At 48.6% G+C, this 18,121-nt stretch overlaps 1 protein-coding gene across 11 annotated transcripts in view; it reads right to left on the bottom strand.

The window, feature by feature from the left end:
- TACC2 (transforming acidic coiled-coil containing protein 2) overlaps nt 1–18,121 on the bottom strand; it is a 121,913-nt gene that overhangs the window by 59,754 nt on the left and 44,038 nt on the right. For 9 of the 11 annotated variants that reach the window (XM_040564429.1, XM_040564432.1, XM_040564427.1 and 6 more), the window contains 2 exons: nt 14,892–15,017; nt 7,987–8,118 (listed from right to left, as the gene is read on the bottom strand). In XM_040564429.1, the coding sequence (XP_040420363.1) occupies nt 7,987–8,118; nt 14,892–15,017 (258 nt within the window). The remainder of the gene's footprint in view (nt 1–7,986; nt 8,119–14,891; nt 15,018–18,121) is intronic. The other 2 variants (XM_040564433.1, XM_040564430.1) reach the window with 1 other exon arrangement.

The raw sequence follows: 18,121 nt of genomic DNA, 5'->3' as shown, positions 1-18,121 counted from the left end.
CCTGGGACCTGAGAAAAACAGCCGTGGCTCAAAACCCAGCCAACCCAAAGCATCACTGTGGCTTCAGAGGAGTTAAGGATGCCCCCAGCATCTCAGTCCGGGGTTGTTCTACACAACGGCCCCATAACCACTTACCGTGATCCCAGTGCTGAAAAATGGGTATTGAAGCATTCAGAACCATCCTTTAATAATTCTCATTTCCTCTTTCTGCTCGTTTCATCCATTTCGGCCTGTACCAAATGGATGTTTTACTGAGCCTCGATGCCTACTGGTTAGTTGTTGAAAATGACGCACCGACTCCCAAATATTTGGTCTCGCTACATTTCGTGTTTATATAGAAATTCAGACTCGGGTCACCAGCACCCAATTTGAAAATTTTTGGCTCCCACCAAAAACCCGTGCTGGACAGGACTGCGATAAGATTTATGATCAGCTACAATTTATGTTCTGTCTCGGTCTTGGTTTCTCCGCATGTCTTGCTAGGCTCTTAGGCTAGCTATAAACATGGCCCCGCATGCACACACACACACACACATCAAAGAGCCCTCTGAAAGAAAGCCCTGCCTCCCACATTTATCCCCCTTGGGAAGGGGTGGGTGAATATCAAACCGTTCCTCCTAATTGCAATGCGTTATTGAGGCACCGTGCAGCAGCGAGCACCACGTAAAGCAAACAGCACAGAACGGAGCAAAATCAAACATCCCAGTAACAAAAATGAGCTTCTCTGAGATCCTGAAGGCTGCTGCCGAAGCTCTGAGGAACAGCACTGTCTATTTAAAAAAATAAAAGGGGTTAACATATCCTTTGTTAACATAAAAATGGTAACAAAGGATAGATTTTTTTTAAACAGGATGCTAAAAATAAAAATTGAGATTTTGATCATATTACGTTCAGATCCCAAAGCCTTAAATGCAGCCTGGGAAGAAGGTTTTACCCCAAGGATTCCCTTATTATAGGCTCCCTGGTATCAAAGCCTTCATGAGTGGGGCATCCCCAACACCAGCCTGACAAGAAACATCATCTTTACTAACAAAGACCAAGCTGCTCAAAAACCCAACGCTGTTCTGTACGGGCACAGTTGCAAGGCAAAGCAGTGCCTGGGGGAGGCCGGCTGCACCCTGGAGAACACATCAGCACATAAAAGCCCCGACACCTTTCGAGGCCCAGCAGTGGCAGCCCCTTCAGGACACCCCGGGGCTGGGGGCTCCTGCTCTCCAAAGCCCTCGGAGGCTGCTGCTGCCACGCTGCTGCCGGGCTGCCCGAGCCCAGGCTGCGTCTGCTGAGCCCTTCCCAGAAAAAAAGGCCGCTGAGGACCGGTGCTGCTCCTCGTGCTACAGAGGAGGTGAAGCTGGCTGTTTCCAGCCATGTGGGCACTCGAGGTTTGCGGTTTGTCTTTCATAAGGTGACAGAGCAAACGCTTTTACAGGCTTTTAAAGGATTCAAGCATTCGTCATTAGAGGCTGCACAAAAATACATGGCACATTTTCCTAGGCTTCTCTACTCACCTTGCATTTTTTCAGTCCTGTGACAGCCAGGATTTCCTCTTTTTGGTTTATTCTTCTAGTCTTTCACTCCTGTAGCCAGATTTTGCTCCTTACTCCTCTCTCCCTCTCTAGGGACCAAGTGGCCATCTGCCTGGTAACTCCCACTGCCTCGAGGGCGGTCACTTGAAGGCTTCCTCAGGCAACGAGCTGCTGAGGCTGCTGGGTGAATGCCACAGGTTTGCTACCCTTCGCTTTGGCTCTTCGCTTTCCAGGTTTATCCCTACGACGATACGCCTGCAGGTGTGCCAGCAGGAAGCTCTGCAAGACCACACTGACCTTGCATGGACTTCTCCAGCCAGGTCGTTCCACCGCCCAGCTCGCTGCCCGCACCACCCCTAACGCCGGTGCTGTCACCAAGTGCCACCAAGCCCTTCAGTGTGGCACCTCGGCCCAGAAAGCAGCCTTGACCCCTTCAGCCTCTTTCTCCCCACAGATATAATTCACATTCTTCGCCGCTGTAGGGAATAGCCACCGTATTGCAAGTGAATAGAACGCCACTTGAAATTAAAAGTCTTTGTTATTTCAATAAACGACGTCCCAAACCGAGAGCCTAAGCAAACGCCACATCCCGGAGAGCCGTGCCAACTGTCCATGAGGAGCATTAACCCTTGCTGCTATCAGGGAGCCAGAGGCAAGCAAACCTCTCTGTCTTCCCCTTAGTTTCTTGGAGCAACTTTGTGCTACAGCTGAGAGAACAACCAGGAAAAGCTACCTGAAATACGCAGCAAATGTATCCCGTTTTGGTTCACTGGAAAAAAAACAAACCACTACAGTAAAATGTTAATCAAAGCACGCTAAAATGCTTTGAGAAGCACATTGTCTGCTCCAGGTTAACGCCAGTGCTCTGGTTGCACCGATACGTTGGTAGTTTACGAAAACCCCACGGTATCACAGAATTTTAAGCCTGAGCACACTGACGGAGTATTTCCCTCTGACAAGTCAAAGGGACATCAGGTGACCGGTGACAATGCACTCAGAACAGACGCTGCAGCTCATGGGAAACAAACACAGGAATGTATTTCAAAAACTAAAAATAAAAAAAGCGAGGAAACACCCCCAGACACACACACACACGCTACTGATCACCGGTCAGTTGCTAAGGGCACCGCTTCATCTAAATGGCGAGTGAGATCAGTGGCATTAAGAGTTATGACTAACCACGATGGCTGCTTAGTTATTGAAATTTCCTGCATGGGAAACCCAGCGCACAGAAAACAAAGGAGGCCCCTAAATGCCCCTATTCAGGATGCCACCAGCCCTGCAGTCTTTCAGGGGCCGGCGGTGAATTCTGGCGGTAATGTGAAAACCTAATGTGAGAACCGAACGCAGCACAAGATGCCACGCACGGAAGCGTTTTATGAAATTAAGCTGTGCAAACGGGGATTTGGTTCTGGAGAGCGTGGAAGCCTCCATGGCAGCAGCGTAGAGATGTCACCCAGGGAACAAGGAGGGCTTTCCATCAGGCACATCTACAAAGACCTCTGTTACGGCTCTTGGACAGCCAAACACCACGGAAATCTCTTTGCCCAGCCTGATTTTTGCCCAGCCTTTGGCTTCTCGTTTCCTCCTGTGCCTTCCGCTCCTGCTGAGGCACAGGCACCGAACCTTCGGGTTCCACTTGTACCACGTTACTGCTGCGTGAACCCACCGGGTCACCGACCAAACGTCAAACCTCTGATTTCCAAATTTCTGGCCCAGTCTTCAGACCGGGACCGCAAGCGTAACCGCACCACAGGAGGGAGCTTGCTCTGCTGCTGGCTGCCCTCCGCAGACCTCTCTGCGAGCCAAAGGCCCAAAGCTCTGCTCACACTGCCCCAAAGCTCTGCTCACACTGCCCCAAAGCTCTGCTCACACTGCCCCAAAGCGGGGCTGCAGAACTACCAGCACAGCCTGCGGGGTCTTTTCTTGCGTCTGTGCTTCTGTCAAAGCCTTGAAGCATCCCTAGGGGTAGGGGTCGAGCTCCTGCTCCTGCACAGGCCCTGTTCAGACATGCCACTATTGAGAAATGCACACCGCACCTGCCTCGGCAGCTTTGGCCCACGCGTTGCCTGCTGTAGGACAAGAGGAGGTCGATCCCCTGCGAGTCCTCCGCCCTCCCGACGGCACCAGGCCAGACGTACGATCTCGGTCCTGAACCTGCACGGCCAAGATGCGAGAACCTGTACAGCAAGATGATAAATGCCATTCTAAAACTCCTCCTGGACGGATTACTGCAATGACATATTCACTTTCACGCTGTTGAACCTGTTTTAGCAGCAAGGAAATTACCATATATTGCCTGAGGGAACCTGTAACGTACAGAGCCAACAGAGGGCTACCACCACCCCTTTGTCCTCGGCCACATGCAGGCAGCAGCTTTCCAACACCAGCCTGTGATGGCTCTCTCTGAGCATCAGCATGCGGGGTGCACCCCAGAGAGCACAAACAGGAAACAAAGATATGGGTAGGAATTCGGTGAAATTTCACATTTCCGTCAATCGTCCGTTAACGCACCAGGACTTGCCTTTAAGATCGCAATTACCGGAAACCGGTGGTTGAATCGTTGCTGGCTTATGGAAGCTGTCCTCTGCCAGCAGACACCGCGGGGTCTCCGGGCACCTGCCCACCATACACAGGCATGGGGTCACCCAAAAAAGCCTGCAGGATGCTGTGCCTTGTCTGGGGACCCCGCCACACCATCAGCTAGAAGAAAATGCACTTACTCCACAACGCTTTTGAAACAGAACAAGCAACCTAGGATTTGACGCTATTACTCAGTAATAGGCTGACGGGATCTACGCTGAGCGGCACAAAGCATCCTCCTGCCTGGGGCTGCGCAGAGCTGAACACGTCCTTCAGCCCCCATCCCTCAGCCCCTGCAGGCCAAGGACCAGAAGCCACAATCTCATTAAAACGCCTGGAATGGAGGAAATGAATGAATGGGCAGTGGCTCGTTCTCGGCCGTTTGTTGCAGGCTGGCTGGTAACATGGAAGGTATTGATTTTTTATGTTGCGCTTCAGAAGGTGAACGATTTTCAGGATACCAGCCCCCAAGCCTCAAGAAAAATCCCTGGGTTTTAGTTTCCAAGACCTAAGTGACTTTATTTCAATGTGTTCACTGTGTTACTAAAATAATCACTTCATTTGCGCTCCAGAGTCCAGATACACATTAGAGGTTTGCTACAATCCAGCTCACATAAAACACTTAAACCAAATGAAAACCCCACCCCGTCCAAAACAAAAAACATCAAAAAAAAAAAAAAACAAAATAAAAGAAAGGAAAAAGAAAAAAACATATTTGAGAAATAAGACAGCATTGACGTTGCATTTGTATCCCTCACTTGTACTTCTCATCTCTTAGTTGCTCAGTGAACTTGTAAACTTAATGGATTGACTCATCCCTTTCAAAAGGGTTAAATGAACTCAAGGAAAAAAAATGTGTTTTTGAATCCCTTTTAATCCCTTCGGGTTTCAATTACATCATTAAAGCCACCCATGGTCTGGGATTCTCAGTATGGGTCATAAATGATAGCAATACATTCATTTTTATTTACTCATTTTTACAGCAAGCCTCTCCGAAAGTGGGCAAAAGGAGATAACTTACTTTCAACACATGACCAAGCAAATACAACCCAGGAGTCAAAAAGCTCATCCTGTTTCTGCATGTGACACCAATAATTCAGCTTTGCTTCCTCCTGGGCAAGTATTATGAAAACATCTTTTAGAAACCGACAGCACAGAAAGCTGAGCTTCCCGTGAAGACTTTTTGCTTGTGGATAGAAAGATTTGTTGCTGTGCTTCCAGTTGGTTCCACGCTCATTTCGGGAACATTGGCTAAGACAGATGCGCATTTAATTGTGGAGATTCAGAGATCAGCAGAAGCTCCCTATCCACCCAGCTTCTCGCAAAATTATCTAATTGCAATCTATTTCAGTGTCAATTTTCTTTCAAAAGCTATGTACCTGACAAGGAGGCTCCACCTCTCAATCACACCAGCCTCATTTAACATCTCAGGTGTAGATTTAAAGCATGTAGTCAGGCTCTGGATGAGGACACGCACAAAGACGGTATTTGCTTTTTGCTCTCCAGAATGACTACACACCCGTCTCTCCCCCTCACAGGGCCATCAGAGGGATGGATTGGCTCTTCAGAGCCTTTCCGGCTCTATCAGAAGTGGTTCCTTAAATGACAAGTTACACTTACGAGCAATATTTCAGCACTTCTCCCAAATTACGAAGTGTCTGGGATACAGTTAATAACGTGATTGCCATGATCACTGAGGAGACGGAAATGCCTCAAGGATCCATTCTGCAGAAAATTGTGCAGTGGCAAAGTACTTGCCGAGGTTTAGCACCTCGCTGTCCAGGCAGTTGCCATAAATGTGACAAAGTGAAACATAACCTGACTCAAACGCTGTTATTTTCCATGGCTGATTTGAGTTGACTTGATACACATGAATCACAGAAAACTGTAAGACAGTCCAAGAGGTATTTACACAAGGGGCTGATTATCACAGTAAAGAGCTATCTGGACAGAAATACATTTGCATTTCTGAAGGATGGAAGAGCTATCTTTCATCCCACAGATATCTCTAATTCTGCAGGCATCTTAATTTCCATTAAGATCTCAGAAAAATCTGTGTTCACATTACAAAAAGCGCAAAGGTGATTTCAGCTTTAGAGAACGCTGTGGGTGATCAGCGTGCTGTTCTCAGGGCATAATGAGGATGCATGCCAGGGTACGTTTGGGTTACTGACATCCTGCACTGGATTTTGACTCTGCATTAAGCAATTCTACTAATATTACTTAATTGTTTACCCCATCCCAGAGATTCTTCTGCACACATATTTACATTGTTAAACACACTACGTCACTGCTGAAACCAAACAGAAACTTCAGAGGCACAAGCCAATTTAAATACGTGAGCAGAGCAGCTCTGCCCATCTACACAGTGCTCAAATTATTCCTCCTCTCTGTCTTATGCCGAATTCTGATGAAAAGGCAAAAAAAGAATTACCCTGTGGTTTGGAGGTTTCCATTTCAATAAACCTCTGGATTCATAAGCGGTAGTCACCTGCGACCACACCAAAGCACTCGCAGAATGTGACATTCAGGCCAGGGTATCCCTAAAGTTCAAACAATTCTGGAAGCTTCTCCGGAAGGAGCCAACACCCTGTGGTGAGCATTTTCTAACTTACAACCTCACCTGACCACTTCACCCAGCTTTTAGAGCACGACCAGGGTATCCTTCATTCAGAAACCCCTCTCTAGGTCACAGAACTTGCAGACCAGCTCCAAACAGACCTTCAAGACCTTCAAGCACTTCTTTTCCCCACCAGCCTTACACCGGTTAAGAAGACCTGGGTACAGTAAAGTACCACAGAGGAGCGTGACACAGAAGACTCAACCTAACCTATGTCACAGCAACCATGTAACTTACACTAAAGATCAAGACACCATTTTCTGATCAAAATTTTCAGTAGTGTATAAAAACGTAATAACCAACATGTTTCCTAGGTTTTGTACTGTGGATGGGTTCTGATTAGCATTGGCTGATAGCTATTAATTCTTTGTTCCACAGCAAAACATGTCTATTGTGTACGTTCCCGTTCATGATTCAGAGTACCCTCCTGCTGGCAGTGGCATCTTTTGACGTTTCTGAACAGAGATAAGTAGAATAGCTGCATTTCCCGTGCCGTCTCCTGTCTTGTATTGTACTTGTCACAAGCTGGCGACCTGTATTTGTTGGGTGGAGAAGGATACTCTCCGGGGAGTGCCCATTTAATATTCTCAGCTGTGCTGTGACCTTTTCCATTAATAGATGTCACAATAAGGGCATGCCTTTATTGCCAAACCACAACAGCACACTGGTTAATCACCCACAAGACAGGCGTCACCTGAAGCTTTGACATGAATATCCAAGCACATGTCTCATCTTGCCTGTATCTGAGCGGGGAGGAGCAGCCTGGGGGGCTTCTAGCAAAAGTCCCCGAGGCCATTTATCAAACACCGGTCGGTGCAAATCTGAAGGAGAGGAACATCAGCTTTGAAATGAAGATAACTGAACAGTTCTTCAGAAAGAGCGAATACAAGCTGAACTTCTTCCTTCATTGCTGACAACTACAGTGCAAATGACTAGTGTGGGGAAAACACTGGCAGCATCTGAAAGGGAATGAGCAGAACAGTCCTCTTGAGGGAAAAAAAAGGGAAATATTTGAAAAAAATGAATAGTTTAAAAAGTACAGGGAAGATCAGTGTACTATTAAGTAGTGTAGTCTCAGCTCCCTCTTCTGGTCTTTTGGAGTAAACGTACTGGAGCAAGGAGGTCTTCATAGTCCAGCATTTGGTTTCAAAATCTAGCAACAATGTTCACACAATTTACACAAAACACACATTATTTTCTTAAGCTGGATGTACAGACATGGAAATGTATTTTAGCATATGAAATAACATTGTGCAGTACCTCTTTATTTCCTCCGCGAAGCCTTCACTTTCTTGAGGAGGCAGCTCTACACCCTCACCAGGGGCTACAGCCGAAGGTACATCCCCAGAAACGAGCTTATCAGCTTCGTCGCAGCTATCAGGCTTGGAAGTGCTGTAAAATAATCACGAAAATTCATAAGGTGAAAAACTTGAGAAGTGCCCATGGAGCTTCAGTGAAGTCTTCTGAAAAGATGAGCTTCAGCTAGATGAACTTCTGTAAGGAGCATGTTGTCCCCTCCCTTGTTCTTTCCCCCATCTCCCACAAATTGCTTCTTCCTACAAAACCTATTTAAATTCTCAGCTGACCACAAAACCAACAGTATTAATGAGAAGTTTTGACAGCTCTTACAGACCACAGCATTAACTGCCAGAGGAATTCAAGAGTCCTCTCTGCTTTCTGTGCATGAAGTCAGTCAGTGAGTCCCTAGCGACTACTGTGCAGTTCTCACACGGCCCCTTCTCCTCAGCAAACATGTCAAACACTCCGTTCAATGACTTGCCTTTTAGAAAAGCTAAAATCCAAGACTCAGAAAGCCTTAAGTTAAAAGCCCTCGGTATGCCGCGATGCTAAAAGCACAACCACCCCTGAAGTCATGGCATGACTGTTCAGGTTACAGGCCTCTACGTGCTACCTCCTCCACGTCCCCCTGCTCAAAGCCCCGCAAGGCCCGGCCTCAGAGGCCCGAGGGTCCCGCAGCGGTCCCCAGGGCACACAACGACACACTGCAGAGCGGCTTGCCTTACAGCAAGCGGCGGGGAGCGCCCTTTCCCTGTCCCCACAGAAAAGGAGCCCTGACAGGAGTGACAACCTGACACAGCCAGAAAACGGGGTGCAGGGCGAGCAGCCGCCTGCCCAGCCCCCGGCACGCATCCATAAACTGTTTGCTTAAGCAAAGCCCACATGAGATGGAAAGATGTGACAGCAGCACAAACAACACTCCTGTCCCAAGTCTGCTTTCTCTTTGAGAAGGTAATCACCTGCCTCTCCAAAAAATCACCCCACAAAGACCTCATTTTGTTTTCCCTCACTGAGCACACCGCTAACCCTGCTCTTGGCTACGCTCCTTAAACTAACGACAGAAAATAAAGTACGTGACCCATGACTGCCTCTCAAAAACCCATCAAGATGTCCCAAATCAGTCTAGTTTGTTGTACGCTGACAAAACCAGATCAGCACTGGCTACTGCAGCCTAACCGTTACACTTAACTATTTCTATATTAACAGTTGCCTGCACATACCAAAATACATTGTTTTTGCACTTTGGATACTAAGTTCCAGTGTCGTCAGTCTCTTTCCTAAAATAATGTGAGAGAAAGTGAATGGTGAGTCTGATTCCCTCCTGCCCCCGGAGATCTGAACACACCTCTGCCCAGGGGGCCATAAAGCTACGTACGGGGTCCTTCTCCACCCTTTGCAACCACGTTTGGTCCACTCTAAGTCAGCCTGCAGTGGGACCTGAGGCCTGGTGTCCTCCTCCCACACCACGATCTCAGTCTTTTACAGCTCCCTCCCACTAAGGATGTGTGATTCAGAACGGAGCAACTTCAAAAGGAGCTAAAGGAGGGCCCTTTCCATACCTCTTCCACCTGCAGCAAGTGGCAACCTGCCGAGCAGCTGTTTGCTGAAGGAAAAAGCCATCACACACAGTTATATTCTTCTCCAAAGAGAATGCTTCTCGGATAAAATGTCTCTGAAATGGGGTCCACGGGTCCCTACCCAGCCTAACCAGAAAGACCTCAAGCAATTCTGAGCAGGAACTTCAGCTTTTAAGGAAATGTGCTAACAACTGTGTGGCTATTTAAGTAGGTAGCTCCGGACAGGTCAGCCTTCCTAAAGCAAACCAATTTTCTTCAGGTGATGACAGAAAGACCAAGCCCCAAGGACAAAATGCCAGGGTTCAGGTGTGCACAACGAGCCCCTGCACTGCTCCTGCTTGTCCCCCACAGCACCCAGTCCTTCCCAGGCAGCTCCAGAGGGACAGAGATGTCTCAGGGCAGCAGCCGCAGGCAGCAGCTTCCCCTCGTGCTTCTGGGGATTCAGGCACAAGGAGACATCGAAGGTGGAACCAGGCCGTGGGCGAGAAGCTTCTTTCAGGTTTCCTGAGTTAAACAGTAAGGGCTATTTTAGCCATTCCTCTAAAAATGTCTTCTCCTCACCCCCAGTAATTATACTTGAATAATTGTGGAAGGTAGATTAAATCGCATTACTGAGTAAGAGTTGGTGAGGTTCAGGGACAAATCGTTCCTTTCTTCAGAAACACGTACACAAGCAAGGACAGACACAGATCACATCCCTAACTTCAGTCAGTACATATGAGCATCAGAACAGTTATTCCCAGCGTTTATCCACTAACTTACTAAGATCACAGAGCTATTTCTGAGAGCTGACATCCCTGAAGTTGCTTTGTGCCATATGGGCTGCCTAAGTCATTCCTTCTAAGAAACTAGGCAATAATCTCTGCTTCAAGCACTCCTCTCTCCCTTCCTTCCTTCCCCACCCTGTCCACGCTGGTCTGATGCTGACACAGGCTTCCTGACTTCTCAGTCCCGTCAAGTTTAAAAAAACAATAAAGGGACAAAAAATAAAGAGCTGTTTCCTTTTCCACACGGACGACTTTTCCCTTTGCTAAAAACATCTCTGTCCTAATATAGCAATAGCATCAAACGTATACAAAGGCGACGTGACTATATAGGGTCAGGCAGAGATTAGAGAAAGTAAGATTTTAAAGCAAAAAGTAAACTGCTAAAAATAAGCGAAGGCTGAACATCTGCTTGGAGAGCAAACAAAGAGGCACAAAACCCAAACGCTTCGCCAGAGGGCCAGCCAAGGCGGGATACCAAACAGGCACAAGCTGGTGGACACCGTGCTAGGCACGTGCGAGAACACGGCAGTGAATGACTCGCAGTAGCACCTGCTTCCCTCACACCCCACTGCTCGCTGCCGTCCTTCAGCTTTCCCCTTTACGCCTTTTCACACAAAGGGAAAACTTTCTCAACCTTTGGCTAACGTCACTGCTTAACGCTCTCCACGAAGCAAAACCAGCTACCAGAACACAGACGTGTTTAGAAGAGCTCTGCTCCTTGGACTTTACAGGGCACAGGGCTTGCTTTTATGCGCTGTAGCATCACTAAGCGATAAACCCGGAGATAGCTCCCCGTTTCCCATGGATGGTCTCATGCCCTTTTCCCCCCTGCTGGAGCTCTGCAAGAACCGCAGCGCCAAGGAGCACCCAGCGAGGCCACGGGACGCAGCTGCTGGCCCATCACACCAGGGCTGGTGTTGCCACATGACAATTTTGGGATGGCTCAGGCTGGTTTACAGGTGGAACAGCTGGTTACATTAACACCTCTCCTTCTCCACAGCTCTTCCTAAGATTTGCCACTAAGAGCTTTTCCACCTAGCAATATTCAAATGGCTGGAGCAAGGAGACTAGCAAAAGGGCCAAGTTTTCCCGGTGCACAACGAACCGTACGTTGGCCAGTCTTTATCCTGCTGAGAGGAGGTGATCCAGAAACAAACACACATCAATTCCTGCCTCTGTTTTTAAGTAATTCTCCAAAGCCATTTTGTGACCCTTGGCACACGCAGCCCCCCCGCGTACTCCTGCCAACCCTGGGGCACACACCAAGCATCACCGGCTCCCAGGACGTGAGCTACATGACGGGGAAAGGCCCCCCTGCAGATACGGCAGAGCTGCTTCCACCTGGCACAGGTTCCTCTCTGGCAGCTTAATGCCACACGGCAGGCTGGGAGACAGCCTGATGCGGGGGAACACGACGTTTTCCAGTGCCCGCTCAGGTTTCAGTGGCCCTGTATTCACACCAGAGCTCCGTCTGCTGAGGACCGAACGCCGTGCTGCAGCTCCTCGACCTCAGCACGAGGCTAACGGCGAGAGCAGAAGCTTCCTCCAGCACGAGGCAGGGCCCAGGCTGCGCTGCTCTGCCTCTTCCCTGCGGCCTCCCCTGCAGCCAGCTCGCTCAGCAGCTGCCACTTTTCCTGGTACCTGCAAGATTTCTGCCCGCATCTCAGGCAGGAGAGTTACCGCGGATCCCAGCTAAGCGGAGGTCTCCTACGGCCGGGGCACCGCGCTGCCTCCTCTGCCCTTGCAGTCCTACCGCTCCTCCTGCGAACAGAAGTGCTGCTGCACAGCTCCGCACCTGCGGCGCAAGCAGGAAGATGTGCCTAGCCAGAATTTCTCCTAGCACGTGTCTGCTGGCAAACCAGAGGGAACTCGGCCTTTTGGTTTCATTGCTAAACAAAAACGCTTGGCAGAACAGCCAGGGAACTTTTCACCTAATTCTTTTCAGGGCACTACTCTGCGGACACAGTAAATAAAGTCTGGTATCGAGCAGATGATGCCACGATGTCCCTGATCAATACGTTACCAGCAGGGGAGGAGAGGCAGACAGCCGTCCTCAAGAAACAACAAAGATAGAGTTTCTTGACTGACAGATGGAGGGACAACCTGATCTCTCAGTATGCGCTGCCATATGGAAGACATTTAGCACAAACTGACCCCCGCCTTACATGCACCATTGTTTTTCCCTGTTGAAGGGCACACCATCTGCATTATATGACACCCTTGATGGGGAAATACTTATGTGGAAACAAAAGGAATTTATTAGTAAATAACTAAATATGTTGAAAAAAACCAAAACACTGCATTACTGTATTTTATTGCATATTGACTGCAAAAGCAACATGGCACCTAATAACCCTAGGAAGAATTTAGGAGCACAACGCACAGGTGTAACCAGGAAGCACTGACATGGAGACACAACACGTGTGTGCATTAGAGAATTTTTCTGCACTCACAGTGAAGCAGCAGTACAGTATTTCTACACAAAATGCCAAAAAGCAGTGCCTTTTAAAAGATCGCCTTACCTACATAGGCAACTCCGTGTTCCATGCCACGGGTGAAGAGAAGGTGAGGGATAAGGCAGTGACATGAAGCAACGAGAATTACTGAAACTTCCCGCGGACAAGAGAAGCGCAGTCCTGCCACCACTGATCCTCGTGGTGAGCGTAACCCCCCGTGTTTTCGGAGCACTGCTTTCGGGTTCGATGTGAACAAACCACGAAGGCAGCTGTGGCTGTTACTGCTGGAAGGCAGGAGCCCAAGCGTGTCCGGCCGCGTGGAGATGAGCCCACCCTGCCGACCAGCTGCATCTGCGCGCGGACACACGCGGGAGCTGCCGCCTTTCTATCGCGGGGCGCCACCAGGGAACGCTGCCACAAGGCGCACGCCTCGCTAACAGGGTGTGGGCAGCCGGCGGCACCCTGGGCAGGAAAGACAAGGGCGAGGAAGACACGCAGGCTTTTGTGTCTAAAGCTGATACAAAGAAAGGAGGGAGAAAAACAAACAAACCTGATAACAGGAACCCCCAGACCAACTTTTGCACGCTTATGGCAAAAGCGTTTTAAAGACAGAACTGATGAAGATCAAAAGAAAAGGTGTGACATGATGAACCTTCAATCTCAGATCCAGATAAGAACGCAAACAGGGTGAATTCATGAGGTTTACAAGAAGCAGTAAATTAAGACACTATGAAAATTGCTCTTCATAAACGTTTCCTAAGGCAACATTTACCATAGACAGCTGGGGTGCCTTTTTGCCTACAAACAGCAAACCATCACCCCAAGGGCAGCAGTCTTCTAATTCAGACTGTAATCAAGAGACCATGTATAAATCTTCCTAGCACTTTTGGTGGTAGGATTTTTTGTTGGTGGTGGCTTTCGATTTTGTTTTTGTTTTACTCCTTCACACCCAGAAAGCAGCTCACAGCTCCAACTCAATTACTGCTCGCTCTTTTCTAACCAGCTTGCTACTACAGCAGGCAACGACTTAATGAGAAAAAAAAATAGAACCCCCACTAAAAAAACAAACCCTTAACCTAGTTACATTTATTAAAAACAAAGAAGCACAACAATTCAAATTAAAACTTACAAGAACTGGATGAAATCTACATCATTAGCTTCCTATGTAAACTTCTCTAGATCACCCTACTTCACCCGGATCGTAGGAAGAAGTTGGTTTCTCACAGATTCACCCTTAGCAGTCTAACTAGCCTGGGGACAACGGAAGACCAGCACCAGCTACACACCAAGGTTACCCAGCTTTTAAGGTGGATTATGCAAACCCCACAAGCTTCTTTCTGCCTTTGATAGCATACTGTTGCTATTTCAGCTAACCAGTTTATTGCTAGCTTAAATATACTGTGCGTGTTTACACTCTGCTGAATTCACAATGACCGAAGGGTAAACACACCCTGAGAAGCTTCCTCTGCTGTTGGCAGGTAAGACAAACGTACGTGCCCAAAGATGTTGGCAACCCGACTGCCACCAGCACAGCAAGGCAACAGTTTCCCTCCTCAGTGCAAATAAAAGCAGACAAAAGGCCCTGTGTCCAACAGAAATGAGACACCTGAATGCTTTATAGTCAGCATCATGCTGGTAAGGAACTTCTCAGGATTAAAGATTAAGAAAATGACTGAAGGATCAGTTACCCTGTATACTAACCAAAATATATATGTGTGTGTGTGTAAGCACCTAAAAATAATATCGGCGTGTACTGCACCCTCACACAGTATGATCCTCTGTTCCAAAGTGATTCACTCTAGGGGAAGGGTAAACAGCATCTTCTTTTGAAAGTTTTGGTTGAGTGAGAAGATTTAAATTCTGACAAAGATTATACAAATGCTACACCTGCTACAGACTCTGCAAACCCCTCAGAAACCACCTGTGCCAGACACATATCCACCCAAAAAGAGTGACAGCAGTTTCTTAGCCAGCACTGACCTCTGCGGGCCTCCTCTCGCCCCCCAGCTCCCCAGCGAGCAGCTGGAGCAGCTTCCCACCACGCCAGCCGCAGCCCTTCCCAATACCTTGCTGCAGTCAGCTCAGCAGCATCCCCGGGCTCAACATTTCCGTAAGCCGCAGGAACGGGCAGCGGTTGCTCAGAAGGATCAAGGGCAGCAGCCAACTGTATATCATCACCTGGCCCAGGAGGGCTGTGGAGAGAAAAGACACGGAAAAAGGCAGCCTTAGAGGTCTGAATTATTGCAGCATTATTGTCACTTGGCCGGCTGAAGCCCCCGCTGTTTGGCATGTGTGTGCTGACTCGTGTCTTAGGGAATGCAGGGAAAGTTGGCATTTTTAATGTAAGTTGCGTTTGCGTACAGCTTTATTGCTCCCCCAGGACTGAAGTCACTGGAATTTTGTCTGTGTTACAACTGCAGGAGCAATGAGATAATACAATCCAGCAGCAAATTAAACCAATTGTGATTCTGATTTTAAAAAGCAAATGAGAAAACGAGCTACTGCTTGAACAAGGGAAGTGGCAGGACCCCCTTGCACAACAGCACCTAAAACCCAGGGGGCTGGAGCCCGCCTCCCACCTGCCCTGGGGCTTCTACCCCCAGCCTCACCCCATGCCTGGGCAGGCAGGACAACCCACTGTATCGGCACCAAGTGGCTGAAAGGAAGAGATCTGGAAAGCCATCTTTGAATCAACAAGGAAGGGAGCCTTGCTGAAGAAGGTTTTTTGTTTGTTTGTTCTAAACAAAGGCACGAAAGCACAGGAACCCCCTGAAAACAATGCTTCTGTTGCCTGCTTCTACCTGACTTTCCTCTGTAGCCACCCAGAGACCAAGGTCCCGGCATTATCACCCTTCCCCGGAGCTCACCAACATCCCTAGGTTTTTTGTAAAACGCAAAACGTGACCTTGGTCGGGGTTCCAATTTCACATCTGCGGGTTCCCCGAGTGGTTTTGAGGTGCTACTTTTCTGAGCTCCGTACTGTCCACATTGTTCCTGGTCCTACCAAACAAATACCACCCCGCACACTGCCGGATGGTCCTGCACACGGACGGATCTCAGCAGGGGTGCATAAACTTAAAACCATCCCTCAGCATTTGGCATTTCAGCTTAAAAATAAAAATCTCTAAACCATGTAACTCAGCTTTAGCACTAGACAATTACCTCCTTATCTAACCACAAATCCAGCGGTTCTGTACGATTCTGTACTGTGGTTTAATTTGGGTTCAAACAACATAAAAAGGAATTAAAGTACACTACGGCAATGTCAATGTTATCCTGGTAACGACTAGAGACGTCTGTCTGAACACACTCCTCACGGTTTGCTTATTTTATCCCAACTGCGAAGTAACATGTTCACGTGGGAAAAGCGATTTGTCAAGCTCGTTTTCTTCTTTTTATTTTCATTCTAAACTAATTGCCTTTGTGATCCCCTGTAAGGCGGCGTTGCTGCTCTCCATTCCCAGCGGTGTGGCAGGGGCTCTCTCCCCGCCGCCACACCACCGCCAACCAGAGCAGGGCTGAGCCACCCCGTGAAGCGCAGGCCTCAGATACACACACTGGGCTACTTTGGAAACTTACAGCACGTTTTATCTCATTACAACACTAAACAGTTAAGCGTCCACGTGTCCCCCCCGGTTTAACAACACCTTGGGGCTCAGGCTGTGTTGAGAAGGGCTGAGCCGAGATGCCTCCCAGATCTGAAGTCCTCCAGCTGACGAGTACATGGGGAGAGGTTTTCTCTCATCGCTAAGAGCTGCATACACTTGGGTGCTACCTCTGCTTTCCCTTAAAATGAACATGCAGAAAGTACCAGGGTAGACCGTGACAGCAGGGCACTGCTAATCCTGTCTCGTACACATCAGGAGTGAAGCACCAAGGGCAGACGGGCCTTGTTCTGGTTTGTGACCGGAGCTCTAAGAGGCTGTCCTACAAACACACAGAAAGCACAGCACAAGCACATCAAGTGCTCGTTGAAGCTGCCACAGGTGTGCCCTAACTCAGTGAGAAGTGTTTGCTCTCAGCCCCTCACGTCTGCTGCACGACAAACCCTGACTTCCAAGCAGTCTGCGGACACCAAAACTTGAAACTCGGTCCCAGAGCCTGGGCAGGGGGTGGTGAAGCTGTTCATCGCCAGGCCACGCTGCTCAGCACGGCCACCCCAGGAAGCCATCCACCCGAGAGCTGCTCAGACGAGTTCCCCAAGCGAAATTCCCGGGCACCACAGCCGCCCCAGGCACCCGGCCCTGCTCCGAGCCCTGCGCAGCACCCGGCCTTGGCCTCCCCGGCCTGTTTGCTTCTGAAAAAGGCCACGAGCCTTTTCCATTCCGATGCCCACGTTCTGGGTCAAGTCTGGAAGACGATCTACTTAAAATGACTTCCAAACTCTACTTACGACAAGCATGACTGAAATACTTCTCCAAGGAAAATGCTTCACAGTTTAACAAGCAGTTGCTTACTAACAGCTGCAGCTAGCACACTAAATTCAGCCCAAAGACCGAGGGGAGCAGCCTGTTGTTCGTGCCACAAGTGAAAATGTTGACCATCGAGTGCCCTTCTGAGTTTCACAACTTCAGCTTTAAAGGCTCTACCTAATCTTGAAGAGAGATTTTTCTCCAAGTCACTGCGTTAAGAAGGCAGGTACACAAACAGCAAGCCTGACCCACACGACTCATGCGCGCTAAATACCAACGAATGAATGAGGATTAACCACATAAACCTATGTCATTTCTTCTGGTTACACATATGAAGCCTGGCTTCTGTTTACATAAGAAGCTTTTGAAACAAGGCAGGCAGGGTATTTTTAATACGCCGAGAAGCACGGACGGACGCAGAAGCAAGCAGGTTGAGCTCCCAGGCACCAACTCTGCCAACACAGCTCTGGTGGCTCTCCCACCGACGCCAGTGAGATGCAAACCTTTAGGCCCCAAATTCAAACCAAAGTTTTAAAACGTTTTGACGCTGGAGCTGGAGACAGAAGGCAGTTACAGGTCTTGGCATTTTCTGCCTATCCATGTTTTTCCAATCAGGAGCTGGATGTGGCTCCCTTTGAACAGTCAACAACAACAGCTCCAAGTTTACTCCAAGGGAAACCAATAAGCATTTCAAGCCCTGCCACCTCCCAGTCCCAAACATTTGGTTGCTTTTAATGAGATAACACGAAAATTTATAGATCCTGCTCTTCCTCCAGAAATCTCTGGAAAACAGCATAAAACACCCCCAGGGAGGATTGAGTTCTCAGCGTCCTCATCACCCGCTATTTCATTTTCCTCAAGAAACAAGATGTTGCTCACCGGGG

This window comes from Cygnus olor, chromosome 7 (assembly GCF_009769625.2).
Source record: "Cygnus olor isolate bCygOlo1 chromosome 7, bCygOlo1.pri.v2, whole genome shotgun sequence".
Lineage (NCBI taxonomy): Eukaryota > Metazoa > Chordata > Aves > Anseriformes > Anatidae > Cygnus > Cygnus olor.
Note: the sequence above shows the minus strand (reverse complement) of the source record. Positions and strands in the feature narration are given on the sequence as shown.